General features: G+C 38.5%; 1 protein-coding gene across 3 annotated transcripts in view; it reads left to right on the forward strand.

Annotated features, from left to right (window-relative positions):
- LOC134537933 (signal transducing adapter molecule 1) overlaps positions 1-16,832 on the forward strand; it is a 165,821-nt gene extending 148,989 nt beyond the window's left edge. For all 3 annotated transcript variants that reach the window (XM_063378909.1, XM_063378910.1, XM_063378911.1), the window contains 2 exons: positions 3,518-3,675; positions 16,404-16,832. In XM_063378909.1, the coding sequence (XP_063234979.1) occupies positions 3,518-3,675; positions 16,404-16,521 (276 nt within the window). In that variant the 3' untranslated portion in view covers positions 16,522-16,832. The remainder of the gene's footprint in view (positions 1-3,517; positions 3,676-16,403) is intronic.
- Positions 16,833-18,487: the final 1,655 nt, after the last annotated feature.

Here is an 18,487-nt window from a genome sequence, read left to right on the forward strand (position 1 = left end):
ACTACACTTTACTTTCTTTTTTATATATATAAATATTATGAATTGCAAAAAACAAATTACAATAATAAATATAAACTCTTTAAAAAAAACAAGTGTCTTTTTTGAGTATTATTAAATCTCGCAATTGATCATAAATTTATCTCTGGGGCCCCAACTAGTTTATAACAGGAAAAGAATTAATTATAGAGTACAATACATTTAAACATTTTTTTTTTATATTCGAATTTGATTTTAACTTTAGCAGGTTAATGTATCCAAAAGAGAAATTTAATTGTCCGATGAATGCATGCCACATGCGGAGAACACAAGAGTAACTCTTATCTGGAGCACATCCTGAGGCCGTAGGAGAGGGAGGGAAATCCACTCCTAGTTGAAAATCAGTTCAGACACGCCTCGGTCACACCAGGACGCCATCCGCCCTTCAGGCGCCCTACATGCTCTTAAATTACTCCGTAATATTACGATACACCAGAAGCTACAACTAAAGCATGTTTACGATGGCTGCCACGACATGAAGAAGGCAGAGACAGCAAATTGCTAGGAATTTATCCGTGACCAAAGAGTCACCACTGTATAGAACAGTGTAAAACAAAAGTTGTGTTCCAATATACCTATGGCATAATGCCTTACAAAGAAATACCTTAAATAATTAGCTTTCGATTTTTTCATTACAATATTGTAAGTTCAGAAATACATCACAAATTTCATATTTGATAAAGTAAAAGATTACAATCAATCCACTATATTTATATTATGTTATTATTTTATTATATTGTATTAATTTGTCTACAGTAACAAATATATTAGTAAATATAACTGATAAAAAAATTAAGCAGCTCTTCAGTTTGCCTTAAAAAAAAATATATGATATGAAATTGAGCATATGCCCAGCAAATGCTGAATAGTGGCACAGTAGGAGTAATAAAATTGCTTTGTTTGGGTGGTGCTGTTTCTGATGTTTGTGTACATCCATGACAACAGACTCCACAGGCAGAATGGTTTGAGGCTCCAAAGTAAAAGGTGGGCTTAAAACAAATGTATTGTTTTTTGGTTCTGTACCTATAATGAAGAGCCAGGTAGCTAAACACACTGTACTTCTTTTAGACAAAAAAAAACATTTATTTTTATACTTTTTATAGGCTCAAATTATGATGACTGAACTCTTTATGACATCACCTAGAAAAACATTTCTGGAGCTTAACGTTTCAACAACATTGGAGTCGTTACGGATGATTAGGGCCAATGAGATGAGAATGGAGCAAAGACTGAGTAGGGGAAACTTTATTCCCAGAAAAAAACCCACTGCCTCAAGGAACATCTACCAGTTCCAAATTGGTATTACTGCAGAGAAGCAATTTCTGGGTAAACAATCAAATAATAACTTAAGTTTGGTTAGATTAGTTCAGGCAGTGGCCAAATTCAAGTATGCAGTTGTGTACTTACGACCTTGAGTACTTGACTTTCCCTTGACAAATCCGGACGGATTCGATGTTTGGCCGCTTTTCGTGGTATTAGCCAGCAAATCAGGTTTTTTACATTGTAATTTTTTAACAAATAAATTTTAAAGGAAGAAAATGATTAACTAGCAAATTAGTATGTTCACCACTTCATTACTGTCACACAAATATATGTCAATTTGCTTCATGATTCTACTTTTGTATGTCAATTTATTGTTGAAACTTCCTTAAAAAGTGTTTAAATATTTATATTTTTATTCCATTTATTTACACCATTAAAATATAAATGAAGATATATTTTAAGAGTTTTTAAATTTATTAAATGTTATATCAACAATAACCTAGAAAACTGTTCCAAAGTTATGATCTTCAACTTTAAGCGTGTGAGGTGGATTCGGACACAACCTTAGTTATTGTTTGTCATTTTCTCCCAGAAGCCACTGCTCTACACAATTACCATAGTTCCCATGTTATATGGCAGCTATGCTGAATCTTGAAACCATAGTATTCAGCAGTTACCATGACCAGTGTACATAATTCAGTGCATCGTTTTACTGTACAGTTGTTCCTTTAAGAGGGGCATCTACTTTGCCAGTTCCAATTTTCCTCTGTCGGTAAATACCATTAGGCATGAGTATAAGGGCCATCTAAGTTATTATGAGGTAACATGAACATCCTATTGAGCTGAGTCACCTGAAGTTACAATGTTTCTAATCTCACACTTACCACTGCCATCAACCTCATATAATCATGTTGATTGAGAATTTCCCTTACACGGAGAGTCTTGAAATCCTGAAATAAAAGCAAGCACATTTAAGCATGCATCTTAAATACCTACACCAATCAAACTTCCCTATAACAAGTACAATTACACATCTACACATGAAACATTAAACTTAAAAAATAATCAGCACATACCTGCCAACTCCTTGTTTGGAACTGCAAACGGAATCAACTTGTTTGATCCGATGTGCATTCTGCAGTTGTACCTAAAATGGACATCGCACACCCGTTTATTGTGCAGAGAGTCAGCATCGCACTGTACCATTACGTGCAGTTAATTCTTGCCAGCCAAACTTCGGTCAAACGATTATCGGAGACAGGTTTCCTGTGTTTCGTTTGCCATCCTGGCTCACAGCAAGCAATTCTAGACATTGTTTCATTCTAAAAAGAACGGATTATAAGTTCGTTCCCATAAAAAAAACTCAAAAACTATTAATTGCTTTAATAATATCTATAAAACACTGGTGACTGTTGATGAAGTATCAGAATGCAACACAATACTTATTAAACTAATGCGATACAATACTGAATATTTGTTAACATTTTTTCCGCTTTTTGGCGTGATTTACAATGCTTGTGCTGCCCCCTACAGCTGGGTGACGAAACAAAGGTTCTCGAGGTCGCCTGTGCCAAGTTTCAGCTTATTCTGATGTATGACTGTATGACTGTTCACTGCCCTGCACCAATTCTCTTCAATCACAAAGTGGTCACTTAGAAGAAGAAAAAAATGTTTTTTTTTTTTTCTCAAAATCATGTACATACATGTTTTCTCAAACAATGTAAATTGTTTTATTATTTAAAGTTGGTTTAGGAAATACTTAAATTCTGGTGAGAAAATTCAGGAAATTTTATTTCCAGAATATTGTAGTCATCCATTTAAAGTTCGTTGTCATTGAGTTAACACTAAATTAAATCAAAGTCAAACGTTTCTGTGAAACATTAAACTGGCTACACTTCTTCCTGGCTACTGCCAGTTCAGAACATGTTTGTGATAAGTGTCCTGAAAATAATTGTATGATTTTTTTACCAAAACTGCTGAAGCTAAAAGTGGGGATGACATTGGGAACAGCCTCTCAACTGCATCACTACGCCACCTAAGTCCGGGTCTTCCGGAACCTCTGCACACGGGTGACGGATAGGGAGGAGGATCAGGTAGAGGGTGCATTTTCACTTCATAAACTCATTCAAATGTTTGGGGTCTCATTATATACAGAGTTGCATTATTTTAGGGCAAGTGTGGTATCAGTTGAGTTAATGTATAAGATGGTGGCTTGCAGATGTACAACGGCGTGCCGGGAGGTGGGCCGTTCTCCGCCGGCCCGTTCCCGCTGGCCGTGGACCAATACGGGATGACGCTGCCTGCTCACTTCCAGCCGGTGCCGCGGCAAGACGAGCAGCGACTCGCGCAGCCCGGACCGTCGTTCCCCCCGCCCAGGTCAGCCCAGTGCTATTCCCGGTCATAACTGGCAAGAAAGCTGTTTCACAGTTCAAACTCAGTACAGTTTTTGAGGCTGTTTCAGATTTAAAGCTGAATGAATCTAAGTCCTTAATATGGGATGGACCATGGTTGTAATTTTTTTTTTTTGATTAAGTTAATAAATTTTTTGTCAAATGTTTTAGGCTTTATTGGGTCAGTTTAATTAACACGCGTGTTAATTATGTTTGCGTATTGTTTGGTTTACTGTGCTTTAAAATTGTTGAAAATTTAATATTTCAAAAGAAATTAAAGATTGGAACATGACACAGAGTTCCAACTGCATATTTTTTTATATATTTTTATGCTAGGCAAATCATCACATAGGCACATGACGGCGCAGCAACTAGTAGAATGTTGGCTGGGCGCTACTCTTGCAGCCGGTCAGGACGAACTATGCTGGGGGTAATATGATGCTCCAGACTTTATCAAGCTGACCTTGAAACTAGAAGGCACGCATATTTTTCCATATATGGTCATGAGTTTTGTGATATGTTGGTTGGCCCATGGGGCTGTTTCCACCATTGTGAAAGAAGATAGCTGCATCGTTAAACCATTTATCACTCGATCGTCATCCATTGTGGTTGCTTCGTCGGCAGCTCAAGAAATTTTCATGAGATGGTGAAACAGATAATTTAATGCCTGCTGGTTAGCGTAAGGCAGAATTCTAAACTTTTTTCTTTTCGGTTGGGGACACTAATAATAAAAAGTTTGATGTCTGCGTCGGACGACGGTGTCTGTGATCATGCCTGGAACACTGAGGCCCATATCATGTACTTCAGTTAAAAAAACTTTAACTGAAGGATTAAATAATTTTGTTTTTGTAATCGAGTGACGCAAAGCTAGCATGAAACGGTCAACTGAAACTGTAAGTGGTATTTGAATCCTGATGTACTGTCGCGAGAGGGGGGGGGGGGAGGGGTGTTTCAATAGGCGTACGTGTATACCTCGGGCGCCACCACGTGGATGGGCACGTGGACCCGGCCACCGACTGTGTCCCAGGGCCGTGACGTGACCCGTGTGGGGCTAGGCTCGACTCCCCCCGCTAGCACTCAGCGGCGGGCACGCTCTGTTACTGCTCGTGGGGTCACACCTCCGTCTCTGTGCTGGGAAACTCGTGGGCGGGGATTAAGTGCAACCAGTCGGGTGAATATTGAGCTTTATTGGCGCCGACACGTACACTGACGACGCACACAGCACACAGCACAGAGTCCATGTTTCTTGCTGACCAGGACACTGCGTGGCCCGGCCCCGAAAGTATAAGTCCGCCGATTAATATAAAAATGCTCCGGGGAGCTAATTAATTAAGTTAAACAGTCTGCCGCCAGGGTAGACCTCGAAGGTTGACTTAAAGTTTAAATAATAGTTACGATGGCGAATGTTAACGGATCGGTTACAAACAAAAGTTGAAGTCGACGAGGTGCTGAGATGCGTCCTGCCCCGCACGGGGAACGGAAGAGACTGTCCCGGGCCCCGGGTGTCATGGCCGCAGGAAGTGCTGAACTTACCGTTAATACATTAATATTAAAGACAGTTAAACATAACTATTAAAACCTTTTAAAAATTGCAAGTTAATAAAGATTTAAGGATTACATATTACAGTTATTTAAGAATTAGATTATTTAAAAAGATGCAGTCTCCACTGCTTCAGTTGGGGTGGGCGCCGAAAGGGTTCGCTCAGGGCAACCGAACACACGCATAGTGATGGGATTGTTACCGGGAAACTAAATATTGGGAAAATTCTCATTTTGGAAAAAAAAAAGTGTTTCACATAATACTATGCATACAGTAGAATCCCGCCGATGCGACCCCCCTCTGATGCATCCATTCCGTTTATACGACCGTTTTTTTGAGAAACCGTGAAAAATTTAAGCAGAGAAAGTCGAAAATTTGAGTAAAATCGGCTGAAAAACAAGTCTGTTACACTTTGTTGGGCGCTATGTGTTCACGTTAATCTTGGCGAAAGCTGTACTGTAAGCAGGCAGGCATACAAAAGACGGCTAAAAATAGTTACCACCCCTCTAGACTGTCCACGCGGCAGTGTCTAGCCGAGCTCGGCGCGTCCACTATCGCACGAAAAGCCGTCTCAGCTGTCATGTTATCTTACCCGCCCGCACGAAAAGCCACTGTGGTAGCTTCTGCGAGAGGGTAAGAAACTCGTCCGGCCAGCATCCTTCTCCCCTCCCACACCGCGTGTGACAAAAGCCAGGTTGTATAGTCCATTCTCTGTAAAATAAATATTTTTATGGGCTTATACAACTGTCCTTCGCCGTTAATAAATACTTTATAAGTTTAAGTTATTATGATACAATTTGTTTATTAATCACACAGCAGTTTCTGCTGAAAAATCACTAATACCTCTAATTTTATTGAATAGAAAAATTTAGCAGGGCCGTAAATATATTTATTTTACTGCATAGTTACTTTTCCATCTGCATTCCGTGTTTTTTTTTTTTTTTTTACGCTGTGAAGGGACGTGGAAAAGATAATTGCTTGAGCTGTCAAAATAAACATCGCTGACGGCAAGGGCGGGAGCGCATCCTGTCGGTCTGTCGCTACTCCAAAAACATGTCACAGCATTTCAGGATAGCATTGTTCTTATATCTTTCGTTTAGAGCCGAATGTTTTCTACCTGATCCACACAAGTTCCTTTGCCACGTTTTGAACGAAAATAACAACCAGCCAGCTAGCATAACCGAACTCGCGTGACACGAATTCATTTAGCGCGAGTATTTTATGTATTTAGAGGGGGGGGGGGGGGTGTAAAAATTGGCCCGAATTCTCTATTGCGACCATTCCCTTAATAATAAGTCCGTTTTTCCGGAAACCGTGAGGGGTCGCATCAGCGGGATTCTACTGTATTTAATTAATTTTCACTTGATAGACCTTAATACAGTATTAAATGACTAAAGACAAGGAATACTCTGGAATTTACGATCTCGACCAATATCTATATCTAATTACTAAAACTACCTACTACAGAGATGAACAATTATAATATAGGTAGTACTTTCTTTGCAACTTGCAGAAATGTCAAATTATGGTGCACTATAATAGTTCAAAGCAATTATTAATCTTCAGAAGTTTCGTTATCTGACTCAACGTAGGTAACTTCTTCACATGCTTCGGAGTCAGTTTCGTCTGCATCATTTGAACTGCTACTGCTTAACTTTCGCTTGAAGCAAAAAAAAAAAAAGTCAGTCTAATGGGCATATAGGTAGCAAAATTAATTAATTAAATAAAACTGACAGTACCTTCGATTCTCTGCATGTACTACTTGCATAGAGGAAGAGCATGCTGGGACTTCAGATAAGCTTACATCTTTGGAATATTTCCTCTGGTTATCTTGCTGTCCCTGGGATGAGTTCTGCTTTTGCATTAGCTTCCAGTTGTGGGACAAGTAGGTAATTTTACCTGCCCTAGAAGTTGTGAGGCTATGAATCCATGAGTGAATGTACTGAAGGATCTTTCGGTGGCTGCAGATGTTACTGGAGCTGTTAAAATTCGAACAGCCACTTCAGATAACGCTGTGGTTCCACATAATCCCCGCCACCATCATACCTGCCAACCTTTTAGTTTGGTCATCAAGAAAACTTTTAAATTGGGAAATGTATCGTAAATCAAATGCGGCAATTTTTTACATGCTTTATGTGCAATTATTTTCTATTTTTCTATTCCATTGGTTTCTGCTAATTTACTAATGACATGAAGGGCATATCGATGGCCTAGAATGAAAACCTCATACAGTCAATATTGTAAATGTACTGGGAAACTAAACCTATCCTAATGTGCCAATTTACATAGCATGCATATGAAAAGCAAAATGATCAAGTACAAAACAAAAGCAATAGTATTCACTAAACAAGATTACTTAAAGACATACCTTGCTATATCACATGTATGTTACATATTTCAGTCATCTCCTGATTATCATCCTTGATGCAATTTTAAGACTTAGAATGTGCAGCAGTTGCCTTCTTTGCTTTACCTAATAAATCTGAGGTAAATCTTTGTTCATAACAAACACAATTCCTTGATTTCAACACAGAAATAGACTGCAAAGTTTTAGATGACATGAGGATTTAAATTGGGTTCTGTTTTTTTTTACCATACTGAAAATGCGCTCACATTCTGAATTACTGTGGGGGATTGACAGAATTGATAGCTTTTGACAGTCAGTTATACTTCAGAAAGCCATCTACTCATCGAACTCTTGATAATTCAGCCCAATTGAAATCAACCGTGCCTGCTTTCGTCACTTCCAACCCCGTGTGTGCAGTACTGGTGAAAAAGCTATTAAACTTCTTATTTTCTTCCTCAGAAAGCACGTTTTTTTCCTATGCTTAGGACACTCAACGTGTGTAGTTATGTCGGACCTACCTCCATGAGAAATACTAAAATCACACCGGCACACTGTGCAAAACACAAAAGTTTCTCTTTTTCGCGATTTCAGAATACACGAGAATTCGTTGTTATACGCAGCACGGTAAGTCTGAATATATTTCTTGTTGTCTAGCTTACTCATGGTTCCCATCACGTAAATACAAACAAAAAAACGGTTGCGTAGCACTACATTGGAACTACGAACAATAGTCAGCCATTTTGGACATAATATAAGGAACAAGGAACAGACCAAGGAGGTAGGGCTGACGTCACAATTGTGGTCCGTTCCTCCGTTTAAGGAAGCACTTTTTCGTTGCGTTAAAGTGGAAAACAAACGTAGACCGTCCAGTCCAAACCATATACAAATAACTAACTATCTCTTGTTTTGTTTTCATTCCGCCTTCCGTCGGTGCGTCGGTAACATGGCCGGTACAGTAAAAGTTGGCAGGTATACATGGCCGGTACAGTGAACGGTAATAAACCACCACGCAAAAATAAATCCGTAAGATATTAAAGACGTCCGTAAAACCGTAAAATAGTATTAAAATCCGTAAAACTTACGGACAATCCGTAAAAGTTGGCAGGTATGCACCATGTTACTGGATTCATTGTTTCCACACTTATCCATATGAATTTCTTACCCCACAAGTCCTCCTTGGACCGATAATTAGCTAAGTCTTTCATAACATTCATCACGTCAGCTTTCATGTTAATGCAAAGAGAGTGGATGAATTCCATGCCATCTACCTGCTCTTCTTTTGTCAGAAAGTGACCTTGAGTTGATGGATCCAAAAGGGTAGCAACATAATGTATGGTTCGTATACTGTTAGCCTTCCTCGATTTTAACTTCACTAAAATACTTGACTCATCGAAGCTGATAAAGGGGATTGTGGAAGTAAGTCAACTAGCTTGTTTTCAATTTCATTGAATGCTTTGTAAACCTTGTGAATGTTACAGTCATTGGATTATAGTATAGTAATCCATGAAACTATTGGTTTTAAAATATTGCTCATTTTTACGACACTGACCCAAAATACATCTTCATCAAGAAGTTGTGTTTTCATTTCCTTTGTAAGAGTTGCTGTTGCTTCTCCGTGAACTGATAAGATCTGAAGACTAACTTTACAGTCGAGATGACTTTTCAAGGCACTGAAGGTAACTCCCCCAGCGAGTTTTACACGCAACTTCAAACTTACGTTACAATTCCGTTCTGATTTAATTTTTTCCAATAAAGCATTTAAAACCTGTGTATTTTTTATTGTTTTTACTATGTCAACAACAGTTGCCATAAATATTCCGGCAGACTTACATTTCAGAATATCATTACATAACAAATGCAGGGTATGGGCCAAACATCCTAAAGGAATTATGTGATCAAACTTTTGTTGCACTAATGTGAAAGCTTTTTGCATATTTGCTGCATTGTCTCCTATTACAAGAAGGAATTTTTCGGGCCCATACTTTTTGATAACAGAAGAAATTTATTTTTCCTGATATTCACTTGTGTGTCTGTTTTCTTTTGTGCAGATAAAATAAACAAATACTGGTTCTGGTTTAGTCAAAACAAAATTTATGATGCCTTCATTACGAATGTTGCTCCACCCATCACATTGCAGATTTAGATTTTTCGCATTTTGTAATCCTGCAGATAGTAGTGTCTGCATTTCAACATACTGTTCATCTAAATGTGTCGTAGCCAGAGACTTTCGTTTGGGAAGTTTATTAGCTGGTTTCACTACTTTCAAAAAATCTATCCACAAGGGATGTTCAACTAATGAAAGGGCTACCCCACTAACATATATAGCTTGTGCAAGCATCGTATTCAAGTGTGCATTCTCTTCATTAGTCATGCGGTCCAAAAACATTCTCATTGCCTGTTGTTTTTGTTTAGCTTTAGCATTCCAAATAGGTATTGTACTATTACTAGCCTACTGATGGCAGGTAGGTGTAGATGTGATGCTGTTGGCAATGTTGCAGTAATTAGGCCTACATCTGAGTTTGATTGCATGGATGAAGGTACAGAATCAGTCTCTAAATTGTTTGTGACATTTATAACTGGAGATGTTATCTTCCCCAACTCTTAAAATACTGTTTTTTAAGTCCTCTGGGCATTTATAGCATTTGACAATATGCTCAGACATTTTTGTGACATTTGCAAATTTATAAAGTTTTTCACAATACTTGCAGTCTACAGTTTTATCACCTCTTTCGTTGTACACTTTCCAAACACTACTTTTATTTCTTCCCATTTTTAACACTTTTATTTCAACTGGCTTTCATAAACACTATCACCACAAAGTACCTAACAAAAGTCATTACAATAGCACACAGTTTTGAGGTTATGGTTTATTTACATTTCTAGCATGCTAACCAACAGTCACATTGAAAATGTTTGGAGTTATTAGTTCAAAACTGCCAACTGAAACTATTGTTCTTAAGTAATAATTACTGCAACCAAATGGTAAATAATAAATATATAATATAACACATAATAATTATATATTAAAACAAAAGAAAAATAAATACCCAGTTTTTGGGTGGGAAAATATAATTTGGGCAAATTCCCTATATTTTCACAAAAAATATTTTCCCACCTGGTGGAAAAATATCCATGTGCCATCACTACACACGCACAGGAGGCATGAGAGGGTGGCGCGAGGGAGGGCGTAGCCCTGGTCGACGTCAGTACCATGTTTTGGCGGATTAAATGATACAAAATACTGCATCAAAACCCTTTAATCCTTTTGTTTAAAAAAAAAAATTAGAAGTAAAACTAAGGAATAGTTAATCCTAACTTTGGTGGAAAGACTTACCTCAAAAAATTTTCAAATTCATTACATTTCAACAGAATCAATTTTTCAAGTATCAAGAATTTGTTACAGTTCTTGGTTGCCTTGCTGGGCCAACCTGGAATGTTACAATTACAAGTCCTTTTTCTTCCAAATTTTTTTTTAATATCTGCATTTAGTTCTCAAATTAAAAATACCCTTGGTGTAAGAAGGATATGAGCATAAATTCTTTCCATAGTTAGCACATCAAACATTACCTTTAATATAATTCTACATAGTTCTAAAATTTCACATCAGAGATATTACCGCACATCATTTCCATGATAGAGTTAGGTTTTGTCACAGCAATTCAATTAAAAGAAAAAATGAAATTATGATGTGTAATACAGTAGAACCTCGATGATACGTTCCAGTTTCATACATTTTCCCGTCATACGCCGATTAATTTCGGTCCCGCCGAAAGTACTATATTTACAATGGTTTACTTTCCCGGAACATACACTTATAAAACCATTAATTTCCCGTTTCATACGTTTTTACGAAGCGGAAAAGTCCTAAAATCCACAAAAAAAATTTATATTCCTCCTTATAAACTCAGTTTTAATGCTTTTATTTTGAAAAACGATCATTGTTTAAATTTGCAAACGTAAGAAAATAACTATCACACCATAGATATGGATAGTATCAGGAAGACTGTGCACTTCGCTAGTAGCATCTATGGCCAGCAACAAGCGAGACTAGTGGCGCAAACAAGAAATGATCATGAAAATAGTGCACGTGCTTTACCAAGGCACGGATCTCATATTTTGTGCAATCGTTTATCTTTGAACTGAATATATCCGTTTGTTATTGTTTTTTTACGATTGGATTGTTTTGAATTTTACGTTTCTCAAGTTAAAATTTTATTGAAAATTGTTCTGTTGCATAAAGTTGTTTGTAAAATGTAATAAACAAGCAAAAATTTCTGATTTTTTTTACAATAGCCTAATTTTTTTAATTTCTAATTTAGACTTGGTGACTTTTCCCCCCCTCCAAGAAAGGACTTCATAACATTTTTTAAGGCCACTGTTTCTCATGTCAGCTTTACTTGATTATGGACTGTATTTTACATTTCTGGTGGTTTTATTATATGTATAATATAATGATGAATTCATATCTTTCATTAATATAATGCAATTATTTACACATTGACGCCGACCGCCAATGCTCCTCTGTCGCATAGACCGCTATGCCTCATCAACGTCTCGCAAAAGCGTGTGCACCGAACGCGCCCGTGCGCGCAGCAAAGTGCAGTTCGTGTGACGAGGCGAACGCCATACAACGAGTGCTACACCGGCGCAAGGATCCGGCCGGGTGTGGCATATCCTTCCGCCGCACTACAACAAATTGTTATAATTATGTTTTTCCACAGGATTTTATTAAACATTATTTTTTATTAATTAATAATTCAGTCTTCGCAAAACCATGTTTCACTGTGCGATTTGTCCCGAACCTGGCCGGTTCAGTTTCCCGCGAAATTCACACGTTTCCGCGGGAGGGCTGGCGGGGGAGGAGGGTCGCGCGCGGCGACACAGGTGGTGTCCTTCGAGAGCTCACCCAGGCCGGCAGCCTGTGCGCAACGCGGAACCTTCAACCTTTGCATTCACCGACATGTAGTATTCAATAGTGTAATTTCTTTTCGACCTTTTTCGTACAGTTCCGCGGTCGGCCTAAATTTACCATGAGGTACTTAACTTAATTCAATCAGTGCTCAAGATGAGTGTTCCACGTCATACGTAAGTACTGTGGGGAGATTATGTGGTTTTACGTCGGCGCTTCACGCCCAACCTAGCCTACCGGCTACTTAGTTTTGGCCCGCACGGGGCAGCCAGCAGGCGACACGTGCTATCAGACTTAATAACGATTCAGTCCCTGGGACACACCTAGACACCGCGTAGAGTCACCGGAGACACGGGCCTACGTGTTGCTAGCCCAGTTTATCCAGAGCTAGGTATTAGTGTAGTGTATTGTGCGTCAAGAAATCATGTGCCATATCAGAGTGTTTTTTGTAATAATCGCATCACGTATACGAGTTCGCCCCTCACGTGCATAAAAGTCGTGAGCCGCCACTGAGGAAGTGAGCTGCGCGAGTGACTAGTCACGTCGGGCAAACCGTTACGGCCAGAACGGGCAGCACCATGTATTGGGCTGTGCTGTATTAAATTCACCAACTATCTTCAGAAGCTTTGTGTTATTATTCAGGCGTCCCGAGTGGCCATAACAGCTCGGGGGGCCCTACTGCGTTGACCCCTACCTCTAGCCACAAGGCCGAACCTTCCCTGAGAACACGAACCGAACAAAAATCACGTCTAAATACTCAGAGGTAGCGGGGACGGCGTCAACATGTATATTTATGTTTAATCTGGCACTGTGCTGATATGCTGGATTGGAAAAAAATTTCATTATTGCCATTCCCTTTTCATACACTTTCCCGCATCATACACCATTTTTGTGCCCTCCGTTGAAAAGTGTATGACAGGGGTTCTACTGTTATTACTTTGTTAAGACAGTGAAAAGTATATACTTTTTGCTTGTAGCATTTATATTATGTATGAATATGTAAATATTTAAATTTTCAAATACAAATACTTATTTTGGTATTCATATTTAATTAAACTTAAAAAACTAAGACTTATAACTAATGAATATTCAATTGGTTACGAATATTTGTCATAGCCTCATAGCAAACCTCGTGAGCTTGTCTTACGCCAGTGTTCTCTGGTTAGGTCAAGTCATTAATGATAATAAATATCCAGTTACAATGTTTTAACAGAACCGCATAATCAATAACATTTTTAACATGCAACAGTGTCGTGTCCTGCGTTTGCCCTCGGCCTCCTCTCTCTGCAACCAACATGGCCGCCTCGCAAATAAAGCCGTATCCCAACAGGCTTCTCTACACCAGCCGTGGGATATAGGCTACGAGTGGAGCCGCCAACATACCATAGATGGCAGCAAGCATTTTTAGACGTTTATAACAGTGCATATGGATTTATTAATGACTGTATAATATAAAATGTGTGTGTTATAAGTAAATAGTATCCTGGTGTGTGAATTACTGGGGAGGGCACAGGATGACCTGTATTCTGTATTGGGGAAAATATGTCACTCGTATCAGTGACCAATGTCTGAAGGAGCTGTATTTAAGCTAGGTCAAAATGTGCCTAGGAGAGATCCCTACCCCCAGAGAAATCTGGGGAAAATAAAGCAGATAGTTGGAAATTGGGTTATTGCTAGAGGTGGGTTGTTACAGCAATTTTCGGTATCTGTTCCAACCTGATACTGATACAGCATTGTACCATGTTACAAGTCTCTGATACTTCTGTATCAGACGGTCCCAGGAGGCAACAAAGCTCCGCGTACGCAGACCGTGCGACCGGAAGGAGAATCTGATACATTATTTATCACGCCTGGTAATTCTCTACCTCTGTTCTCTCATGCCCGCCTGATACAACCAGTATCAATTAGTTCAACATTCACTGCAGTTCGTCCTGGCCGTGTATCACCATGTTGCGGGCTGTCATGCTTTGTAGTTAGTATCTTTATAGTGAAATAAGGAATGGATAAGTGCACGAAAAAGACTTCATTTGTGTGGAATTTTTTCACGGGAAAATAATGAGTTTGCTAATTGTAATTTGTGTAAACAAAAACTGAGTTATAAATCATCGACTAATCTGAAGAAACATTTGAAAAAACATTGATATAGTATGCTCACTAATGTACCTATCTGTTTTTTATTTTTGATAAAATCGTGAATTTTTAATGTATAAAAACACTAGTTACTAATTGTTTTCGAAAAAATAAAGTCCATATGTTGATTACATCTGTTATTAGTGTCAACTGAGAATTTATTTGCATTTTCATAGCTCTTAGGTGCACAAATATAAATATTATATCTTGTATTAATGTACTTTTTAATATTGAAATTTCATTAGTTTTATTATTGAACGAGACGGTGCACGCACTGCGCACTGAGCGTACTTTGAAGTAGGACAATAAACAAAACGACTTGTAACCAGGGCTGCCACTCTGATATTCATGAAAAACCTAGATAACCTACAAAAAAAAAAACCAGACATGGGTAAAAAACCCAGATGCGTCTAAAATGCTATCGTTGAAAATGTTTGCGTACTAATTCAAAAATATAAACATAACTGGTTTTAATATAAAACAATTAATTACCTTACAAGACTGAAAACGGTTAAATACAACCAATACAAGAAAATTACACTGCAGCAAAATGGCTGTATAAGTAATTCTTGGACCAGCACATATCATAAAAAAACCTACAAATATTTACATGACAAAACAAACACCATCACTGCATTCTTTAAACCGGTAATTGTTTTTATAAAACTGCATCATGTACGTTAGTCTTTATTCAGAGTCTGATTCTACAAGATTGGTTTGAAGGTTAATTGTTGCATTGGTTTTGTGTTCTGCAAGCCTCTTTGAAGAATGTGTCTAATTTAATATTCGACTTAGCTTCTTGAAAACTAGTTTTGTGTTTATATGTATTTTTGTGTGTGAAACACATAGACTTGTTTGCATTTATCAAACAGATATTGCAACAGATACAGTAGCTACTACCTTTATTATTGTTTTAGGTATAAAAATAATTAAAATTATGAAAAACCTAGAATTGTTGGAATTTATTATTTAAAAACCCAGAAACCCAAACACCATTGGAAAAACCCAGATCTGGGTGGAAAAACCCATGAGTGGCAGCCCTGCTTGTAACAATATCGCTTTGCGCCTCTCCTTCAAGGCTTCAACGCCTTCCCCTGCGCTTCCTCCCCTACATTCTTTCCCTTCTTTATCCCTTATTCGTCGTTCCTGCTCCCTCCCCTTTCACAAGCTCCGCCCAAGTGACCGTCATCTGCGATCGGGTACTGCGCTCATTGGCCGTGGTGTTGTTCCAGGTGAATTCTGAACTGATACTAAAGTCTCTGATACTTTTCAAGTGTACTCGTTTGCCGATCCTGATACAGGCGCGTATCAGTGATAAAGTATCAGGTTGATACTTTTCGACCCACCTCTAGTTATTGCTTTCTGCTCACCTCTCCTCTTCCTTCCTCTGGAGCGGCGCTTGGGCGCTCGCTCTAGGAGCCCCACTTCCCCTCCCCTTGGAGCGGCCTTCGGGTGCTCGCTCTAAGGCACCAACTATCGCCCCTTCCTCGCACTGCACCTGACCACACCCCTTCTCTACCCCTGGCCCAGCAAAAGAGCAGGTTAGTACCAATATCTGTGAGTCAAGGAGCAGCTGCCAGCCTACCAGTGGGCCTTTCGCCCCACCTCACGCCACTCCATCACCCGACGCTGTTGCCGGGACACGTCAACAGTATTCTAAGTTATTTCACTATTGAGTCACAAAATAGTAGTGGTAAAAATTGTGTGGACGATTCTAAACACTGTTTGCGACAGTTCAAATTATCTGCAGCTATGGGTTGTTTGCGACATAGTGGTTCTATGTTCCAGTGGGATGGCTGGCTACAGCGTTCCCGGGGCGTACCAACAACCGTCTGCGCAAAGCCTCTCGCAGTCTTCGTCTAGCTCAGAGCTGAGCTTCGCGCAGAGCGGACACCAGCTGTTGTGAGGGTAGAACTGTGCCAAAGACTCCCGCAAACACTTTGTGATGTTCTGCTAGAGGGCCATTTATTATGTTCCACGTTTGTTATGCAAGTTGTACGCAATGTGGTTTTATTTTGTTTTTTAGGAGTTGTGTAGATATCCTGTGTATATTGCCACTAGTTCACATTTGATACCGCCTGTTAAATTATTTCCTTGACCTAAAGTTTCCAGATGTTAATGAAACTGGATGGTTGTTGCGACTTACTGACATTAATAAATACTATTGCTTGCTAAGTATACATAGTGTGAATAAATTGAGATTTTGGGTGAATTAAATTGCTTTATGAGTTTCTTATGAATTTATATTAAAGAGTATGTCACAAACTTCTTTTTTATAAAGGACATTTAGGCAAGGAATTATAACACGGATAGCAAGTGACATCTCAGATTGCGTGCTCTTCACATTCCTTGTTGTCTGCCATTGTCATAAGTGTAACTGTTTGTGAGCACTTTTATGTTATATATTGTAATTTTTAAAAGAGTTATTGTAACTAATTATAAACTGTACATAGTTAGATTATTTGCTACATTGGTCTAAACTGTTGTATACATACAATTATAACAATTGCGAAGAAAAAAAATTGTTTTTATGTATTTACCTACCCAAAGGGTTTCAGTTATAAGTAATGCTACAAAACGAGCAAAGCTTCCTACCAATGCTATGTGATTTGGTTTATAATTTCACCAGTTTACTCTAGCATAATTTACGGAATCAAACCTGGGATGTTATTCTTTGAGTGGTGCTAATGTTTGCATTGCGCCTGGCTTTGGCACTCATCCATAAGGTAAGTAATTTACATTTTTAGTTACAATAGAAAGTGTGTACAGCAATTTTTTTTTATCACAAACAAATAGCATTCATTGCTTAGGGTTATTTTAAGACATATAGAATTAGAAAGGCTGTAGAGAATTACGTAATTATTATAAGTTGTTTGATCATCTAAAATCATCCAGGCTTGTACAAAATAAACCATACAACTGTCGAAAATAGTCTGTTGTGATACATGTGCAGAGTGAATCTGTTTCATACCTAAGGTGTAAATAATTGCTATCATTTAAATTTTGCTGTTATTATATATGCAATAAACACCCTTTTCCTAAAAAAATCAATAAAAATTGATTTTTCGTAGTTGGTTATGTATGTTATACACCTATCCCTCACTTAGCACGACTAATTCGTTTCTAAAAATGCTTGTGTTCTTCGAAATCGCGTATTCTGAAGCATTAGTTCCCATAAATACCAAGGCTAATTTATTTAATGTGTTCCATAATTGTGTAGGAAAATATAATTAACGTAATATAAAAGCGTTTAACACTCAACTATAAATATGTGACACTATTTATCTCTCCTATGCCTCCCATCACACTTTGTTTGATACATACGAGACAGTGTAACAGGAGATACGTGGTTTTGTACTTTATCATCAGTCAGCTGGCTGACTTGCCCACCCAGGCGTGACCTTCAACTCGATTCGCACCAATCCTGTCAGGCCTATGATAATTATTTTCATTGCAACATTCATTTAACAACCTTTTCCACGTGAATCATTTGTTCATTTCTGTTCCGGTATCTAATGTTGAATATATTTCCGCTAGTACAATCAACAGCATCAGACTTATATAAACTTTTGGTAAGAGTCCTCATTTTGTACGCTTGTGTGCACATTTGATCTGCTTAAAACTAAAGTGCGACCAACATGAGTGTGGCCTTCATGACAATCTGCGCGCCTTAATACTTTTAGTTTTGTCTCAAAAACATGAACACGATGCATTATGAGTGATCAAGCACGTACAGTTACCGGCAACTGAATGGGCATATGTTGCTTTTGTCCGAGTGAACTCCCTGCCACTGGCTAGATTGAGTTCACGGCCCGGTTTGTGGTCAGGCAACAACGGTATGGCACAGCGCCATACGCGCGGACGTAAAAACA

This window comes from Bacillus rossius, chromosome 12 (assembly GCF_032445375.1).
Source record: "Bacillus rossius redtenbacheri isolate Brsri chromosome 12, Brsri_v3, whole genome shotgun sequence".
Taxonomy (NCBI): Eukaryota; Metazoa; Arthropoda; class Insecta; order Phasmatodea; family Bacillidae; genus Bacillus; species Bacillus rossius.